At 40.9% G+C, this 20,221-nt stretch overlaps 1 protein-coding gene across 9 annotated transcripts in view; it reads right to left on the reverse strand.

Moving 5' to 3' along the window:
• rbfox3a (RNA binding fox-1 homolog 3a) overlaps nt 1-20,221 on the reverse strand; it is an 836,552-nt gene that overhangs the window by 43,677 nt on the left and 772,654 nt on the right. For all 9 annotated transcript variants that reach the window (XM_079660085.1, XM_079660089.1, XM_079660084.1 and 6 more), the window contains one exon: nt 16,150-16,203. In XM_079660085.1, coding sequence (XP_079516211.1) covers nt 16,150-16,203 — 54 coding nt within the window. The remainder of the gene's footprint in view (nt 1-16,149; nt 16,204-20,221) is intronic.

Below are 20,221 nucleotides of genomic sequence, written 5' to 3' on the forward strand. Positions count from 1 at the left end.
TAACAAATGGGAAAAAGAAGAGAAGAGAAAAGAGACACAAAGCACAGATGAGAGAGCTGCAGGTCAGGAAGGAGCAACAGATCCAGAAGCAGAGGCCAGAGACGTCAGGCTGGTTAGACATGAGAAATAAAGGTGGAGTTACAGTCAGGGAGGTTTGGTTAACAGGACATCAAACCACAGATAGCAGTCCTCATCATACATACATATTATTTCCTGTTGTAGGATAAAAAGGGTTAGGGTTAGGGTTAAGCTGCTTTCACATGAAACACAATTAGGTCTTTGCTCCCTGCAAGGTTGGGCAAAAAGTCCAGCTGTGAAAACACCTAGTTACATTTTGTTTTGTTACCTCTGGGTACATTTCAAGCGCTGCAAGACGCCAGGTAATGCTTTGGTTTAATCTGTTTGCACCGCCCTCTCCATGGCAACGTCAGCACAGAGCCGTTTCAGTGCTTGTCACATGAAGGCAGCTGTAGGATAAACCTGCATTCACATGATACGTAATTTGCTCTTTGCTCACCACAATGTTTGGGTGCAGTCATAAGGTCAAACAGCTAGTTATGTTCCTTTTCTAGAGTTACCTCCTGTGCTAGCTTGTGTCACTACATACACATGTTACTTGATTGGTTGCATGTTGAAAGGTCAGGGCAATCAAGTTCAAAGTTGAAATAATTTGGACTTTGAGTGCACTGCTATGCGACAATTTCAAGCGTGTAGGGAACCTCTACACAAACACCTTAACTTAGCTAATATTTGATAGCTATTACAGTCTTAACAAGTTTATAATTATTTGTTTGAGGCAATCAGAGCTTGATGCAGTGGAACTTTACTTCTTCAGAAGACTGTGAAGTCGTACTGATTTAACAATGGTTGTGCTTGTTTTTTTTTTTTAACACTTGTTTGCATTGGTTGACATTAGGGGGATGACTATGTTCCTCACCCCATTTTTCTCCAAAATATTCGACGCGATGACACTATCTTGACTCCTGACTTCAGTCATTTCCCAACTGTAGGATGTTTCACTGTGTGCATACCTGGGAGGAGCCCCTTGCTTAACTCTGACACCCTTATTTATGCAATTTTCTAGGCCATAAGGATCTTGGTTTGCACACAGTATTTTCTTTTAACATTAGATGCAACACTGAACGCATTTTGATTACATTCTACTACATTATATTACATCTTATTACATAAGAATGTCCCACTATACTGTTCCTTCTAGCATTCCAGACTCTGCTGAACATGCATTTACAGAACAATCTGAACCTAATTGAATCAGCAGATGGAAGTCTCCACACACAATGGAGAGTGAGATGTGTGTGTGTGTGTGTGTGCGGCTGTGTTTGCTGTAGGGTGCACTTGGCCCTGTGGAAAAGCAGATAAGTGCCATACAATCACACTCTCCACGGCATCATTCAGCCGTGAATCTTTGGCTCTGAGCCCCAGGATGCAGCTCGCTCATGAGGCCCTGTCTGTGTCTCAGACTGGGCCTGGAGATGCAGCTCACTCACAAAGCCCATACGAGTTAAAACATGCCTCCAAACTCTAAAGCGCAAAGCCTCATCTATCTTGTCAATGAGCCTAAAGCAGGTAGAGAGTGAGAGCTGAATAATCGTCTCTGCTATCATGAATTACTGCCTCTGTGAAGGGATTTATGTTAAATGTTTCATTCTCCCTGATTAGTGGTATTGAACTTTAACTGCAGTCTAAATTCGAAATTCTTACTTAATGAACTTGTAAAGAGACGTACACACCAGTTTAATCACACTTAGTGATATGGACAAGTAGAAAGATTGCACTTTATTCTTACAGCAAATATACAGTATCTGCAATGACTGTCAGAATATTTTGAATTGCCTTTTTAAAAAGATTTGGATCTTTTGTGATTTGTAACCGCAATGTTTAACATACAGAAAAAACTGTTTATTACAACTTGGGTTGTATTTTTGAAACTCCAGGTATTGGCTGTATCAGTTACTTTGACAATGTACTAGGTTTAATGCTGAGATGTCAGTACACAGCAAAACATTTTCAAAAGCGTGAGGAGGGGTTCAAGAAACAAAAGTGGTTGACTAGAAAAATGACAAAAAAAATGTTAAAACAATTACACAAGGGAGGAGATACTTTATTTTATGCTACGAAACATTATTCTTATGTCTTGCACTATTTTTGTGAACTCTCCAACCACATTGGATTTTTTTTCGGAGACACTGTAAAGCGTTTTCAGCCATTACTCCTTAGCTATTACATCCATTATGTCCACTGGTTGAGAGGCAACTGCTCGAACCGCTGTTGAGGCCAACAGGAAGTGCATCTCTTCTAACAGAAAGTTCATGGTTCCAAAAGACACAGAGGCCTTTATAGGATATATGCCAGCATGTTCTCCGGTTCTCTGTGTTCCAAAAGACCTGGCTGTGTGTCAATCCCTGTGTGGTTGTGCTATAAAAGTTCAACTCACTCTCTCTCTTGCAAAGACTGACACTATAATATCCTTTGGAAAACATAAGGAAGTGCATCATATTTGTTCTTCAGCACTTGTTGATAGCGTTTTCTACATGAAGAATGCTTTAATCTGTGTATTCAATGCACTTTTAATCATTGGAAACTGCATTAGGAAGCAACCAAGAAACTCAAAAAGTTAAAAGTGTCCTGAAATTAATACAGGCCAAGCTTCTCACAAATGTGTCATACCGCACCAGCGTAACACTTGTGTCCTCCGATTGATGAAGTTCATGGGAAGGACTTTAAAGTTCTGTCTTCTGAATCCAAATCTAGGTAATGGGGGTCGACATTTCACAGCTTCACCCAGCTGTCATTCCACCTTTAAGATGCCCCTTCTATAACTTAGATTCTGATTCTAGTGTTTACAAATACAAAGGGTAGCATTTCCAAAATCCTTGAGGAACCCTATAAGACTTTGAAGAACTTGTTACCAGTGTAATGTTTGGTCGTTTTCGTCTAAATATTTTTTTTATTTAACCTTTATTCAACCAGGATAGGTGTCATTGAGATTAAACATCTCTTTAACAAAACAGTCCTGGAAATGTCCCAGCTATTCCCTTTTGACTTAAAAGGAAAGCTCTACCTACAAGTGTGGTCCTGGCTCTCACTACTCCTTTGTCATTGATGAGTTATTGTGAGGAGGCAGCAAATTAACTCACTATTTTCCCCTGATAATAAATGTGGACAGCACCCAGCAGCGTGATCTCGACTACATACACAGGATTCCTCTGTTAATAACACATAGGTCTGCTCTTGAGAGGAGGAACTTATTACAGTATATATATACATACTGTAATGTAGTATATATATATATATATATATATATATATATATATATATACTGTAATGTAGTATATATATATATATATATATATATATATATATATATATTAGGGCTGTCAAATGATTACAATTTTTAATCAGATTAATCCCAGTTTAAAAATTAATTAATCATGGTCCAAAATATGCCATTTCTTTATGTATATTGTTGTGGGAATGGAAAGATAAATGAAAGAAGGCGGATATATCCATTTAACATACAGTATGTATTTTTATTATAACATTGTTCTGTGTGTCAAAATGAAAGACAGCCCACACACCTATCAATCATCAAACCGTGGGTTCTTATTTCATTACGTGTTGATTTCTATCAACAGATCCATCTTTAGGATCAACAGCCCTGTCCCCCCATAAGGCTTTGCAGTCTTGCCATGCTGTCCATTGAAAGCCAGTTGGCTAGAAATCTGGACTTCAAGGACTTGATCAGTGACTTTGCCTGTAAGAAGGCTAGGCGCTGGGCTCTTGGTGAGTAAGGCTGAGCCAGGGCTCGTAATAACTGTTAAAGGGCAAGGCTATGGTAACGATATTGGATCACTACACACAAGATGCATGATGAGCAAAAGACTGAGAACAAGTAATAGGCTCTGATTTAGCACCACCATCAGGCCTTTTCATTTCCGTTTTGTTGTCCATTTACACTTTAATACCCACTTATTTTGTAGTTGGTATGTATATTTAATAAAACAATCTGCTGCTTATGTTATTTGTTTTGTTATAGCATTTTATGATAGCATGATAATTTTGGTGCTAATCTTCACTTTATTTTTATTTAAGAGGTCATGTATATTTAAGTTATATTTATTTTTGATTTATGAATGTTCCATTCAAAAATGTTATTAAAGAGGCATGTACACCATAAAAGATGACTATTGAGGTATATTGTCAGGAATGTTAGTGGTATATCAAATTGTGAATTCTACTGCAGCAGAATGTTGCAGTAGAATTTGAAGTCTGCACAGTGTTATATTTTCACCGCTCAGTGTCAGTAAATATTGTGCAGTTAGTATTGGAATACAAGATAGATTTAAGCCTGTACAGGTAGAGTTATTTAAAGTACAAATGAGTCGGTTGGGTTCTGGAGGTGTGGTTACAGCAATTGTGCTTGGTTGGCGTGGCCTGGGCCTGGTGGTGGGGCCCAATGTGATATATTTTCATGGGGCCCAATGTGTTATCTTTTCATGGGGCCCAAAATCCCTGGCGGCGCCCCTGCCCACCACCTACGGGAAACAGCGATGGGGTCGGGTGCGCTGCCAGAAGGGTGGCAGTGAAAGCAGAGGGTCTAGACGGACCAGACCCGGGCGACAGAAGCTGGCTTTGGGGGGGAAGGAGCCGGAGCTTGTGCGGGAGGTGGAGCGTTACCAGTTGGATCTGGTTGGGCTCACCTCTACGCACAGCGTCGGCTCTGGAACCTTACTTCTGGATAGGGGTTGGACTCTATTCTTCTCTGGAGTTGCTCAAGGTGTGAGGCACCGGGCGGGTGTGGGGATACTCACAAGTCTCCGGTTGGGTGCTTTGTTGTTGGAGTTTAACCCAGTGGACGAGAGGGTCGCCTTCCTACGCCTGCAGGTTATGGGGGGGAAAACTCTGACTGTTGTTTGTGCTTATGCACCAAACAGCAGTTCAGAGTATACGGCCTTCTTGGAGACCCTGGAAAGAGTCCTGTATGGGGCTCCTGAAGGGGACTCTTTAATCTTGCTGGGAGACTTCAACGCACATGTGGGCAATGATGGAGACACTTGGAGGGGCGTGATTGGGAGGAACGCCCCCCCTGATCTGAACCGGAGTGGTGGTTTGTTACTGGACTTCTGTGCTAGTCAAGGATTGGCCATAACAAACACCATGTTCGAACATAAGGATGCTCATAAGTGTACGTGGTACCAGAGCACCCTAGGCAGAAGGTCCATGATCGATTTCGTTATCGTATCATCGGACCTAAGGCCGTATATTTTGGACGCTCGGGTAAAGAGAGGGGCGGAGTTGTCAACTGATCACAATCTGGTGGTGAGTTGGGTCGAGTGGCGGGGAAAGCCTCTGGATAGACCTGGTAAGCCCAAACGTGTAGTTCGGGTGAACTGGGAACGTCTGGAGGAGGCCCAAGTTCAGGAGGCCTTCAACTCACACCTCCGGCGGAGCTTTTTGGGCATTCCTGTGGAGGTTGGGGACATTGAACCAGAGTGGTCGATGTTCAAAGCCTCTATTGCCGAAGCCGCGGCGGGGAGCTGTGGTCTCAAGGTCTTAGGTGCCTCAAGGGGCGGTAACCCTCGAACCTCCTGTAGGACACCGGTGGTCAGGGAAGCCGTTCGACTGAAGAAGGAGGCCTTCAGGGATTTGTTATCCCGGGGGACTCCCGAGGCAGTTGCAAGGTACCGACAGGCCTGAAGGGCAGCAGCCTCAGCCGTGGCCGAGGCAAAGCAGTGGGTGTGGGAGAAGTTCGGAGAAGACATGGAAAAGGAGTTTCGGGTGGCACCAAAGTTGTTCTGGAAAACTGTCCGACACCTCAGGAGGGGGAAGCAGGGAACCATCCAAGCTGTGTACAGTAAGGATGGGACGTTGTTGACCTCAACTGATGGAGTGTTAGGGCGTTGGAAGGAACACTTTGAGGAATTCCTGAACCCGACAACTCCGCCCTCTATGTTAGAGGCAGAGCTGGAGTATGACGGGGGATCAACACCAATCTCCCGTGGGGAGGCCACTGAGGTAGTCAAACAACTCCACAGTGGCAAAGCCCCGGGGTTGGATGAGATCCGCCCAGAAATGCTGAAGGCTCTGGGTGTTGAGGGACTGTCATGGTTGACACGTCTCATCAACGTTGCGTGGAAGTCGGAAACAGTACCGAAGGAGTGGCAGACCGGGGTGGTGGTTCCCCTTTTCAAAAAGGGGGATCAGAGGGTGTGTGCCAATTACAGAGGCATCACACTACTCAGCCTCCCCGGGAAAGTTTACTCTAAGGTACTCGAAAGGAGGGTCAGGCCGATTGTCGAACCTCAGATTGAGGAGGAACAATGCGGATTCCGTCCTGGTCGTGGAACGATGGATTAGCTTTTTACTCTCGCAAGGATCCTGGAGGGGGCCTGGGAGTATGCTTATCCGGTCTACATGTGTTTTGTAGACTTGGAGAAGGCGTATGACCGAGTTCCCAGGGAGTTACTGTGGGAGGTGCTGCAGGAGTATCGGGTGAGGGGGTTTCTACTCAGGGCAATTCAAATCTCTGTACTCCCAAAGCAAGAGCTGTGTCCGGGTCCTCGGCAGTAAGTCGGACCCATTTCCGGTGAGGGTTGGCCTCCGCCAGGGCTGCGCTTTGTCACCAATCCTGTTTGTAATATACATGGATCGGGTTTCGAGGCGTAGCCGTGGGGGAGGGGGTCTGCAGTTTGATGGACTAAGGATTGCACCACTGCTTTTTGCAGATGATGTGGTTCTAATGGCTTCATCGGTCTGCAACCTTCAGCACTCACTGGATCGGTACGCAATCGAGTGTGAAGCGGCTGTGATGAGGATCAGCACCTCCAAATCTGAGGCCATGGTTCTCATCAGGAAACCGAGGGACTGTCCACTCCAAGTAGGGAATGAGTCCTTACCCCAAGTGAAGGAGTTCAAGTATCTCGGGGTCTTGTTCTCGAGTGAGGCAACAATGGAGCGTGAGATGGGCCGGAGAATCGGAGCAGCGGGAGCGGTACTGCAGTCGCTTTACTGCACCGTTGTGACGAAAAGGGAGCTGAGCCAGAAGGCAAAGCTCTCTGTCTACCGCGCCATTTCCCTTCCTACGCTCACCTATGGTCATGAAGGATGGGTCATGACCGAAAGAACGAGATCGCGGATACAAGCGGCCGAGATGGGTTTTCTCCGCAGGGTGGCTGGCGTCTCCCTTAGGGATAAGGTGAGAAGTTCAGTCATCCGGGAGGGACTCGGAGTTGAACCGCTCCTCCTTCGGGTCGAAAGGAGCCAGTTGAGGTGGTTCGGGCACCTAGTAAGGATGCCACCTGGACGCCTCCCTAGGGAGGTGTTCCAGGCACGTCCAGCTGGGAAGAGACCAAGGGGTAGACCTAGGACCAGGTGGAGGGATTATATCTCTTCGCTGGCCTGGGAGCGCCTTGGGATCCCCCATTCAGAGCTGGTTCATGTGGCCAGGGAAAATAAAGTTTGGGGCTCTCTGCTGGAACTGCTACCCCCACGACCCGACCACGGATAAGCGGGAGAAGATGGATGGATGGATGGATGGATGTAGATATGTTCCCTCACTTAACCCTAACGGCCCGTCTACACTACAGGCATGAAAAAATCTTGAAGCTGGGCGTGTCTGAAGCTTGGCGATTTTTTGCGAGCAACCAATCACATGAATCTCCCGCCCCCAAAATACAAAGCAATAGCAATGTTAAAACGAAGTAAACTGGATATAAACTCTCCAAACAGGCGAAAAAACTATCAGTTTCACCCACTGTCTCTGCCACCTCCCTCCATGCCTGGTTCCTCCGGTTTGTATCCCGGTAAATAGTTCCGGTCGTAAAGAACCGGGTGATTTGCTACCGTAATATCTCGTTTGGAATATGAGGAAATGAACTGCGGTCTGGCTCTCCCAGCTTGCACGCGGTTTGATTGGCTGAGCTTGCACTGGCGGGATTTGCATAAACGGAATTTGATTGGCTGATGCCAAGCATCGAGCCTCAAAAGTTGAACATTGTTCAACTTTTGATGCCGATAGATGCTCGTGATGCTTGCAAAGCCATGCAATGCTCCCCACAATGCAGTTCGGCGAAGATTCAAAATCTTCTACGTCACCCCATTCAAGTGAATGGGCGAAGCGTTGAAAGCATTTTTTGATGCCTGTAGTATAGACTTACCGTAATACCTTCTAAGGCTTTCTTTTCTTTATCATAGGTAAACAATTAGTGTTCTATGGAATTGGACACAACTGATGCACTGAATGTAAACAAGATGTGTTAAGAGAGAAAGGACAGTGTAGTTGGAATGCTACAGTATCTGGACGACAAGTCATCCAACTCATACATTAATGCTGCCCATTATGGACATAAGCAATTTTCACCCATTAATTAATGATATGTTTTACATTTGATAACACCAGTGTACACAGTTTAACACTGGCAACTTCTAATTATGGGAAATATGAAAACGTCTTTTGAAACTACAATTCCCAGTAGAGACGTGTCATAGAACATGTTGCGAAACACAATAGCCAGCATGTGTAGTTCTGGGGGGGGCGGGGCTGGACCCGTTCGAGTCCAGTTTTGGATAGTCTGCCGTGGTTTCATTCAATTTCAAAGAGCTGTTTGACGATCGGCGTAACCTTGGCGCACTGCCACTCGAACATCCAATCACAGAGCTTGAGGACTAGGTTTGTCAAGCAAAGCGGATGTTGTAGACCCAAATTATAGTTGAGGATTATGGGTAGTGTAGTGTCTTCGGCCATCCTAAACTCCCAACTCCAAACTATTTGTTTCTCCGAATCTAAGGTTAAAAACACAAAAGCATTGTACACAATTTAAAACAATCAATGTTGTGTAATTAATAGGGATGTAACGATATACCGAATATCGCGGTATCGCGATAAATAAATCTCACAATACCGTCATGAGACTGACAAAATCTACCGCGATTTAATTATTATTATTTTTTCTCTTTTTCAAGAGAGACCTGTCCAAAACAGAACATAAAAGGACATCGTATTTACAGGGCTACATTTACATACCTAGAAACATTGACAAGTACCAACAGTATATGTATATCTCGCCCTGTCAATAAGCCTCGCCTTCTTGGCAAAAACTGTATTGTTTTTGAAGTGGTGGAGAGACAATGCACAGTTTGACCCACTGCTGTCACCCATGGCCAAAGCATATCTCTCTGTCCCACTGAGGTGGCGTTAGACTTTTTCGCTGTCCGTCATTTTGACAGACAGGATCGTAAAATATCCGTCATAATCCATTATTACCCATCGGGTCTGAACTCGCCACTAACTTCGAGCTGAGGGGGGGAGAGAGAGAGCACGCCCGTGAACTGTCACCGGGGGGGGGGGGGGGGGGGGGGTGAGCGGGCACAGCGTAAAGCAAAAACTCCCAGACATTTCAATTATCTGTACGGCAAAGTACGGTTTGGAAAATATATCATTTCCTTTTGGAGGGCATGCATAACATGGCATAACACCAGAGCCTCGCTGCGGGGAAGCTTTGGCGCTGTTCCGAGTTTGTTCTAATCTGTCAAAGTGACAGACAGCTTTCCGATTTTTCCGTCATTGCAACTTAACTTAATTTGCTACCTTTAATGCCTTGTTTCCAAACTGTTTTTTTGTGGCTGTAATTTACAAAGCATTCAACATAATTCAATTTTTTTACCCAGAGATGAGCTGAGAAAAGTACATGTTGTGTGTTTTTAGCCTTCCAGTCTTATGTTATATATTCATAGAACATTTGTATTTAACTCCATTGAAGTGGTGTCGGCTATGCTAACGGTTTATTTGAGCAGAATAACATTACTCAAATTCACAATGTGTTTAACTGGCTGAACTAGTTTCTGTTCAATTATACATTTACACTATTTGATCAACAAACATACAGATGGAGCGATTCATTTCGGAGAGTTTGAAACGCGAGGGCCGTGATTGGTACGTGATCTGCCCTCGCTCAAGGGAAAACCTCCAGCTTGACTTGAGACCGCCCCCGTGATAGATAAATGTATTTATAATGAAGCCAGCTGCAATTGATCATTGATCCACCAGGAGGTGCAGTGGGGTTCCACACTGGAGCTCATGTGAAATAAAGTCAGATACAGTACGCTGGATGTACAGCGGAACTTTGTTAAGATCCATATGTCACGGATATCATACTCTATGCTAAATAAGAGACATGTAATCATTTACAAAACATCAACATGTTGTTATTTAACAAAATAATTTTTTTATTCGAAAAAAACGAACGGGAGGAAATGCAGCCCGGCTCTCGATTTTTAATCCTAATTTAATCATCATCTTCACCACGATCATTTATGTTTATGTTCGCCGAATTGACATGAAATCACTGACACATATGAATATACTGTATTCAACTTCATTAAAACGTTATTAACGTGCCTAAACTCAGTAATTCACCAAAAATATGTATATTTTAATGGAGTTTCGTCGGTCGATCAGGATCCCAAAGTGTAGCGGAGGGATCCTCATCTGGATGAAGGGTGTTATTTTCCCCATAAAGAACAAGTCGCTGCAAATTATCCTGCTTATTACATGGCCACATTCTCAACAAAGTAACGACATGACTCCCAATATTAATTGAAATGCTTTTATGGATTTAGAAAATGTTTTTATTGATTTAAAAAATAGTTGTATGTATTGATTTAAATTCACATGCATCTGCTAAGAAAAATAGTCCGTTGTTACAGTTTTTTAAACAGTCTGAATGAAACGGCAGCTCTCAGCTGTGTATTTACACAACTAATGGCCCATCAACCACAGCTCTCTCCCCCCCTCCCCCCCTGATCTTTCTTCTCCAGCAGCTAAATTAACAGTAGGTTACTCTGAGTGACCATAGACTGTATGTGACAAGCTTACAGTTAGTGACGTAACAACACCATAAAAGCTGGTGGGTTGAAAGCAATACGGGAGGTAAAAATAACTACAATAATTGTGACTTATTTATTGTGGCTTTTATGTTTTTAGGTATAACATTTTATGTAATTCAGGCTTATAGTTCACCCTTCTCTAAAAGCCTTCAACAATGACAATATTCATTGTAATTTAATAAATCCTTCCAACACACATTGTAAAAAATAGCCTACTGTAAGTTAAGAAATCATTTCAATATGTACATCTTCTGATGGAACAACAATAACATTATAAATAGTAACATAGCTGAACATGGTATTGCACATTTAGCTTTGAGTGTTACTGACCTGAGATGTTTTTATTACATGAATTAAGGTGACTGAGGCTTTTTAACATACAGGGATGCAAACTCATCAGGTATGAAAAAGGTGACAAGGATCCGAGCCCCCGGCTCCCCCACCCCACGGAATGACAGGGGATTTTAGCAGTCAGAACAACTAAAGCAGCAGTGTTAATAATAACAGAAACGCCAAAGAGTCACATAATAGAAATATATAAAAGCATTTATTTCAAATTGTGGAGCAGTTTATAATTTTGGCAGCACTGTTGAGCATTTTGAAAATGAATATTTTCAGGCCTCTGTGCAAGGCTTAAGTCTTTTTATGTTTATAGCCACATGGTGTAAAGTAACTAAGTTCATAAACTCAACAAGTACTATACTTGGGCACAATTTTGAGATACTTGTACTTTATTTAAGTATTTCAATGTTTTGCTACTTTGTTCTTCTACTCCACTACAGTTCAGAGGTACATGGTATACTTTGACTCCACTACATGTATTTGATACCTTTAGTTACTTCACAGATCTGGATTAATTAAGTGAAATATAATCAAGTGTTAAATCAGACTTTAGTTCCACCTGGAGTAAATCCACAAGCTACCCTGCAGTATACAAAGTCATTCAAACTAGCTGCACCTTTAGCAGCTTTGAGAACACTTTCATGATCAATCATTATAAAACATATCATATCTATTATTCTGAAATGGACCAATCTGCACAATGACTACTTTTACTGTCGCTACTTTCACTATATTTTGATGATAATACTTTTCTACTTTTACTTGAGGAACATTTTGAATGCAGGACTTTTACTGTAACAGAGTATTCCTACACTCTGGGACTATTACTTTTACTCAAGTACAAGATCTGAGTACTTCTACTTTTACTCAAGTACAATATATATACTTATACCACCTCTGTTTATAGCCTATGAAAAAAACTATTAGAAATAGAAGGCTAAAGCTAACGTTAGCAGATAGTGACAATGTATGCTAGCTAGCTAGCTCAACGATTCCTTAAATAATATTGCCACAGAAAAACTTTTCAGTTCACATCACGCTCTGCCGCTCCGACAGGGAGCTCTGCTCTGAACACCTGAACGGCCCGTTCTAACAGCTGTTCACCAGCGGTCCAGTCTGTGCCACAGTGACTCCGGACGCACAGTTAATATTAACGAACGCACCCGTAGGTAATGTAGCTGCTGAAGCTAGACCATCATCTCGGAGCAGCAGAGCCTTATTATACATCCATGAGCAGAGCCGACAGGCAGGAAGACTCGAGCACACAGCTCGTACTTCATTATAATATATAAAAAAAGAACACCATGCGTGTCATGATGGCACATAACAGCTCACGGCCGCAGATTACTCCGGGTCCCAGCCCCCCCCATACCCCAAAAATATTTGTATTGCAGATCTACATGAATCACACAAACGACTTATTTTGGATTCAAAACGGCGAATTTCGCCGAAAGGTGACAAGTTTGCATCACTGAACATAGACAGAGCACAACTGAAACATAACATCTGAAACGATGTAACAACATAATACACTTGTGGGGATGCTTGGGATGTGAGGAGTGAAGGACACGGCTTAGAACGGGCGTGTCGCCTGGCAGGACAGGAGAGTGTGTGCACTATTCTGCCTTGATCTATGAATTCATGTCCGTGACACTCACTGCTGCCCACAGCTGTTTTATAGAAGGAAATTCCTTCACTTCATGAAAGTGTTTTAACCACACACACCTCTACACACACATGACGGGTGTTATTTTCCCCATAAGGAACAAGTCGCTGCAAATTATCTCGCTTATTACACGGCCAAATTCTCAACAAAGTAACGACATGACTCCCAATATTAATTGAAATGCTTTTATGGATTTAGAAAATGTTTTTATTGATTTAAAAAATAGTTGTATGTATTGATTTAAAAAATAGTTGTATGTATTGATTTAAATTGACATGCATCCGCTAAGAAAAATAGTCCGTTGTTACAGTTTTTTAAACAGTCTGAATGAAACGGCAGCTCTCAGCTGTGTATTTACACAACTAATGGCCCATCAACCACAGCTCTGTTTCCCCCCCTCCCCCCTTGATCTTTCTTCTCCAGCAGCTAAATTAACGGTAGGTTACTCTGAGTGACAAGCTTACAGTTAGACACAACACTGTCATTGCAAGTGACCCTCAGTTAGTTGACTTTTATGTTCAACTGCTAAATTCGTTACTGATAAAAAAAGGGCTTCTACTGTACCTAATTACCTTAACACTAGAACCGCCAGAGGTTTTTGTATAGGCCTACCTAAACCTGTCAAATCCCGCTATTAGAATGCAATGTTTAACAACATAGGGTGCTACATAACACACTTTCAGGAAAAGTCAGGGACTGGGAGACTTTAATATTTTATTGAAAAAAAGTTACATTGCACACACACAACACACATCACACAAATTGACCCGATTGGCGGTTCTAGAATTAAATAAACTCACTAATTAATGAAACCAGTTCAATACGCATTATTCTTATTCTTATCACTCTTTATGAGCGCAGAAATAGTCTTAAAATCAGATCTGTTTTTTAAATGAAATCTGACGGCAGGCAGTTAGCTTTGATCACCTATGACAAATGCGCCGCAACTAATCGCTGGCCATTCAGCCACAGACACTGTTCGAAATGGGGGGGAGCTAGGGGGAGCTTGGCTCCCCCGAAGAGGGAGGGAGCTCCCCTGAAGGCTGACTTTGAGATCAATAGGGGGAGCCCAAAACAGTTGTGCATATTTGTGTCACACAGATTAGAAATGTTGAGTTTCTGTAAATAACAGTTCTTGAAATAAATAATAGTTATTGTTCATTACAGTTTCTGAATATTTGTTTTATATTTGTGCATATGTCTGGGTGTTGCCATCTGTATGTGGCGGCGCTGCATTCTTACTTACGTTGCTATGATTATGGCGGTGATGCCGGCGCGGTATTTGAAATGTTCATATTGATATTTTTTTAACTCTGGCTGTGTAATAAAAAAATATGGCAAAACGAAAACAGCCAAGCTTCACAGCTTTTGGATTCACAAGCAAAGAAGCGAAGGAGTCTAAAAATGACAACGTGAACGGAAAACAACTTTTAGTTGGCCGGCTGTAACCGGCGTTAGGGTCGAGTTTGACAGCTCCACACCGAGGGAGAGGCCTGCCGATGCGGAGCCTGAAGAGGCTTCAACAACGGCCACATCCGCCGGCATAGTGACACCGTCTGTATTAGTAGAAGAGTGTTTTTATAGCAATTGATCGCATCCGCGCTGCTGCGCCAGTCAACAGAGCGTGCGTGTGACATATTTAGTAGCAGGATGTGCTCTGAAAAATAGGGCTCCCCGAAAGCAAATGGGTAATTCGAAAACTGACAGAGCTCCCTCTATACAAATCAAACTGTAGACGGTGTGAAAGCACCTTTTGTTTTAAATAATGGTCGGAATGTGACCTGTGAGCCTTCTGAATTACCGTGGGACAGCACATTCTAAACTAAAATGTTCAATCAATAAAGTAACATCTTATCTTATCTTAATAATATCTTCATATTAATAATAATAATAAATCATACAGTATGTGTCCGAAAGGGAGCAGGAGGAAGCAAACACAAAAATATACTGCATATTAAAGCAAACGATTGTAAAGGTTAAAGTATGAGCATAACAAATAAAGAAGTGTAATGTAAACATTTACATTATAATTATGATTATTTAATATATAAAGACTATTTATTATTGAATTACAAGATTAGATATACTTTAGTTGATCTAAAATATTGATGTGTTAAAATGCTCTTCAAAACACAACTGAAAGTCCATGAAACTTGTCTTTCTGTATTTGTGAATGAAGCGCCATCTCCTGGTTAAAACCTGAAATTGAAAATCTGGCAACGCCCTCTTGGAAAATAGTGGGAGGGCTTAACATTCCTCTATACTGGTCTTTGGCTGGTGGTAGGCAGGAAACTGTAAGCTGGAGTCCGAAATTCAGTGCTCCATCTGTAGTCAAGCAACTGCATTGATGAAAGAGCCTAATACAATGCATTAAGTCTTTTTTTCTGATGTACTTGAAGCAAATTTCAAACAGGAAACATGGAAGGACAAGTTTTGCGAACACATCTGAGGTTTCAGAACGATGTCTGGACTTTAGTATCCTATGAACTGTATAACTATACACATTGGTTAATTCATTTAGCATGTTATAAATTACATTAACGTTCTTTCATTTCATTCGTACAGTATATAGACGGGTAACAAATCAAAAGAAAGACATGTTCTAAAGTACTACAGTAGCTGTTTCAAACCAGTGTTTTATTCAATTTGGTTATACCAATATAACGTATTAATGAGATGCAAAAATAAATCTCCTTATGGTGATTGATTCAAAATGAACTGCAACAATATCTCAGAAGATCAGAAGATTTCTGATCATGCAACCTACTGTAACTGAGTCTTTAGTCTAACAATGCTTATATACTGTTGCGTTTTATTGTATTTGTATCATTGTAAGCACTCACAAGAAACCACAAGCTCCAAATTATGAATATAACAAAAAAACAAAACAAGAACATTTAAAAACCTCATCAAACAGTTTGTACTGAGATTTAAACCGTTCTCCAGGAGAGGCATTGAGAAGTTAAAGAGGCATGTATTTTCAGACTGTGTGAATCCTAACGTTAGCGTTAAGATAAGTGGGATCCATTCGCTGCATGTTACGATGCATGGCAGGCCGCTAAGGTGTTATAGTTGCCTGCAGGCAGGTGTCACAGTTTGGGAGTTGTAATTACTTTTAGTAGCAGAAAGAGAAGGGAAGACAGTGAGAGGAGGACTGCGATAGAAGAGAAAGAGACAATCACAATCGGATGAAAAACCACGTGTGAGAGGGTGTGCTTGAATGTGTGGAAACGTACCTTGGAGCCTCGTTCGTTAAAAATAATCTCCACGTCCAAAATCTTGCCAAATTGCTGTGTAAGACAAGAAGGGAGAAGAAGGGGACGGGGAGGAACAGAAAAGGAGGGAATAGGAGGAAATAATTAGAACATTATGACCTTCGCTGTTAGAACAAAAAAAGGTCAAGCAGTCAACGCTCCGAATTAACAACTCCTCTTCACCCGACAATGAGATTAATAGAATATCCATTTACTCCTAATGCTGTTTAATGCTGTGTTTGCTCTGTTGTGGTAATAAAGTGCTGTGTGCAGGAGACGAGGGCTATGCAGTGTTAATGAACATTACTGTGGTGGCTATTGCAGCGCGATGCCTCAGTACACATCTCAGATCTTAATGAGCTTTTCCTTTCCCCACTCTGGAAATGAGCAGAGCTGGAGTTTCTTCAGCGGAAGCAAGGGCCCTTTCAGTTAAAACAGGATATGGCATCCATTTAGGGGGGAGGGGTTGGAAGTGAAGGAACAGCTCATCAAGGCTTATGCTTTGCCATACATTTGTTTATATGCTCCATACACTCTAATCATGCATTTGGTGCTTATAGTTTCTTTTCTCATCTCTCTGTTATGGTCTTTATTGGCTCCAAGCGTCATTTTAATTGGCTAACTACTAGTGATGGTGATAATGGCCACGCCTTTCCGCCCATTGATGTCGGTGGTGAATGTGTGCTTGTCATATTTGTGTTAATAATGTGAAACCCGATCTTATGGCTATTGACACTGCTTATGTGCAATATATAAATGGCTGCTACTTCACAATGTAAAAATGTAACACCACTGCTGTGAAATAACAATGTGCAACATGTACTTTTTTACAATTACTACTGGCTGCAAATAACTACTTTTATATATTTACTTACTTTAATAATGCTGCTACTTATTTCTTACCTTGGATGTCAACTCACAATATAGTTATACTCAGACTTTTTGAATCTTAACGAATTCATTATCCACGCATCTATATTATTAAATATGTTATAATTATGGTATACTGAAGTTGTATATGTTGTGCCTCTACTGTGACATGTTTCCTCGCTTTAATGGTGCTGCAGCTCCTCTTTTCACCCTCTTTCTAAATCCAGAGCCCAGTCTGCCCTGATTGGTTACCTGGTTAACTGCTTACAGATGTGTCCAAAATGGCCGCCCCTTACCCTATCACGTAGAATGTGTTTGAGCAATAATAAAAGAGTGCAACCCAGTCTCATGGCATTTCGTGTTCACCAACACGATTTTTTATCTATTGGTTCGTGTTCACCAACACGATTTTCCCCTTTTTTTCGTGTTGCACAGCACGATTTTAAAAGCAATGTATTTCTATTAGTAGTCTCACGGCATTACGTGTTATAGGAAGACCGGAAGCTGTGTGGTTCATAAAAGCATGTTCTTACTCAATATCAAGCCACAATTATTGCTTTTATTTTAAATCGTATAAATTCGGACTTTATTTACTCACCAATAACACACAATTATCCTTGTTTTTATTTATTTGTTTAATTCCATAATCTCTGGCTTTTTTGGCGTCCGTCAGAAACTGAATTTCAAAATAAAAATAACCGGAAACAGACGTAGGCATTTCGAGCGATTACCCAAGATCCTCAGCTATGGTTTAAGCTTGCCGATTGGATGTTTTAGCCGCAATGCATGCTGGGATTTGGTGTTTATATGATATGAAATCCGGAAAACATTTTAAAAGAATAAAATAATACTTAATTCCGTGTGTTCTTGCTTTTCTCTTTGAAAGTCATCACATAACGGCATTGTAATACACGGTTCGGCTGCATTACATATTACAGATCTGCCGTAGTTCTTTATTTATAGAGCCCTGATGAGAAGACCTTTGGAAAAACTGGAAGAAATGCCGCCGAAACTGAAGACTTGACGTGGATAATATATATATCAACAATTAAACAACATCTTCAATTTTTCTTCACACAATTCGTCTCCTTGCAGTATCAACACTAATTCGGCTGACTTTTACATTTGATCCAATTGGTAGATAGGTTATATTTACACCATAACGGTACACAGCTGATATAAAAGGACTTGTAGTTTTAAAAGATATTACTGATTTTCTTTGAATATAAGAATGTAAATACTGAGTCTGAAATAGTATAGCAATATGCTGTAAAATTATGTGAAAGCATGAATAAAACTACACATCTTCAGATGTTGTACATACATAAGTGTCCTACACTAATAATAAAAAGTTATTATGGCTGTGTGCACCTTGTGTGCACCGCCTAGTGGTTAAAGCATGTTATTGAATTATTGTTTTTATGTGTTATATTTGATTAAAAAAATATTAAGAGTACATACTTTCATAGGGGGAAAGTAGAAGGTCTGTGATAGAAATATAGAATATAAAAAATCGAGAAGATACTGTAAGTGAACTCTACAATAAAACAGTTTAGTGCTGGATGTACAAAGATATTAATATGAGGATGTGCAAAACAGAAAAACGAATGAACCTTTATTCAAACATTAAATAATACTTTCGATTAAGGTCTTCTTTTAAATAAGAAAAAAGCTTTGGGGGTATCTACAGATAAATATTAAGCCTGACAAAGTACTTAACGTCTAATATATTGCTTTCCTGCAATGTTGACTATGTTGAAGCACTTATTTTAACTGATATCATACATATGAATTATACTCTTATGTATGTAGATAGTATAAGAAATGTGCAGAATATGACAGTTTAATGGTGGTGGTACCATGGTGGTACACACATATTGATAGATGTCTTGTAATGCGCTGTTGAAGAACCTGTGACCCAAGTTTTTCATTCATTGCATACACAGTTGTGTATTATGATATGTCAATAAACCTTTGAAAATCTTGAAATCTTGAAAGGGATGTGCAAAATAGCCATTATACAGTCTTTAATTAACTATTAGTAGAGAATAACGAGTAATGAATATACTTTATTACTCGTTTCCATTCATGTCAATTGCAGATAAATGTTTAGTCTTCTCAAGCACCAACTATCAAATATCTCTCCTGATTGTTGGCACTTGACAATCACCTTCCCTGAATTTTACTCAGGTGTAACTAAAGTCTGCTTTAAGGGTTGTTTATATTTCACATCATTAATCAGAATCTGCAAAGTAACTCAAATAAATGTAGGGGAGTAAAAATACCAGTTTATCCTCTGAATTGTAGTGGAGTAGAATTACAAAGTAACAATGAGCTGTCATGTGGGTATATATTAATGCTGCGCATTATGGACACAAGCGATTTTCACCCATTTATTAATTATATGTTTTACATTTGATAACACCAATGTGTTTAATACTGGCAACTTCTAATTGTGGGAAAAACGAAAACGCATGTGTAGTCCTGGGGGGGCGTTCGATTCCAGTTTTGGATAGTCTGGCGTGGTTTCATTCCATTTCAAAGAGCTGTTTGACGCTCGGCGTAACCTTGGCGCACTGCCATTCCAACATCCAATCCCAGAGCTTGAAGATTAATCACGGGGACTGTAGTCCTAAACGATAGCTTGGTATTATGGGTAGTGTAGTGTCTTCGGCCATCCTGAACTCGAAATGCGTACATCTGTTTCCGGTTATTTTTATTTTGAAATTCAGTTCCTGACGGACGCCAAAAAAAACAGAGATTATGGAATTAAACAAATAAATAAAAACAAGGATAATTGTGTGTTATTGGTGAGTAAAAAACAGTGTGTTATTTTGAAAAGAATAACAAATTAGAAGGAAAAAAAGATTTACATATATACCGATTTCAGTATCATGAGGCTCTCAGCCCCATTTATTTTCCTCACAGACGGCAACAAAAGTCCGAAATTATACGATTTAAAATAAAAGCAATAATTGTGGCTTGATATTGAGTAAGAACATGCTTTTATGAACCACACAGCTTCCGGTCTTCCTATAACACGTAATGTCGTGAGACTACCAATAGAAATACATTGCTTTTAAAATCGTGCTGTGCAACACGAAAAAAAGGGGAAAATTGTGTTGGTGAACACGAATCAATAGATAAAAAATCGTGTTGGTGAACACGAAATGCCGTGAGACTG

The sequence above is a fragment of the Notothenia rossii genome (genome assembly GCF_949606895.1).
Source record: "Notothenia rossii genome assembly, chromosome: 11".
NCBI classification, from domain to species: domain Eukaryota; kingdom Metazoa; phylum Chordata; class Actinopteri; order Perciformes; family Nototheniidae; genus Notothenia; species Notothenia rossii.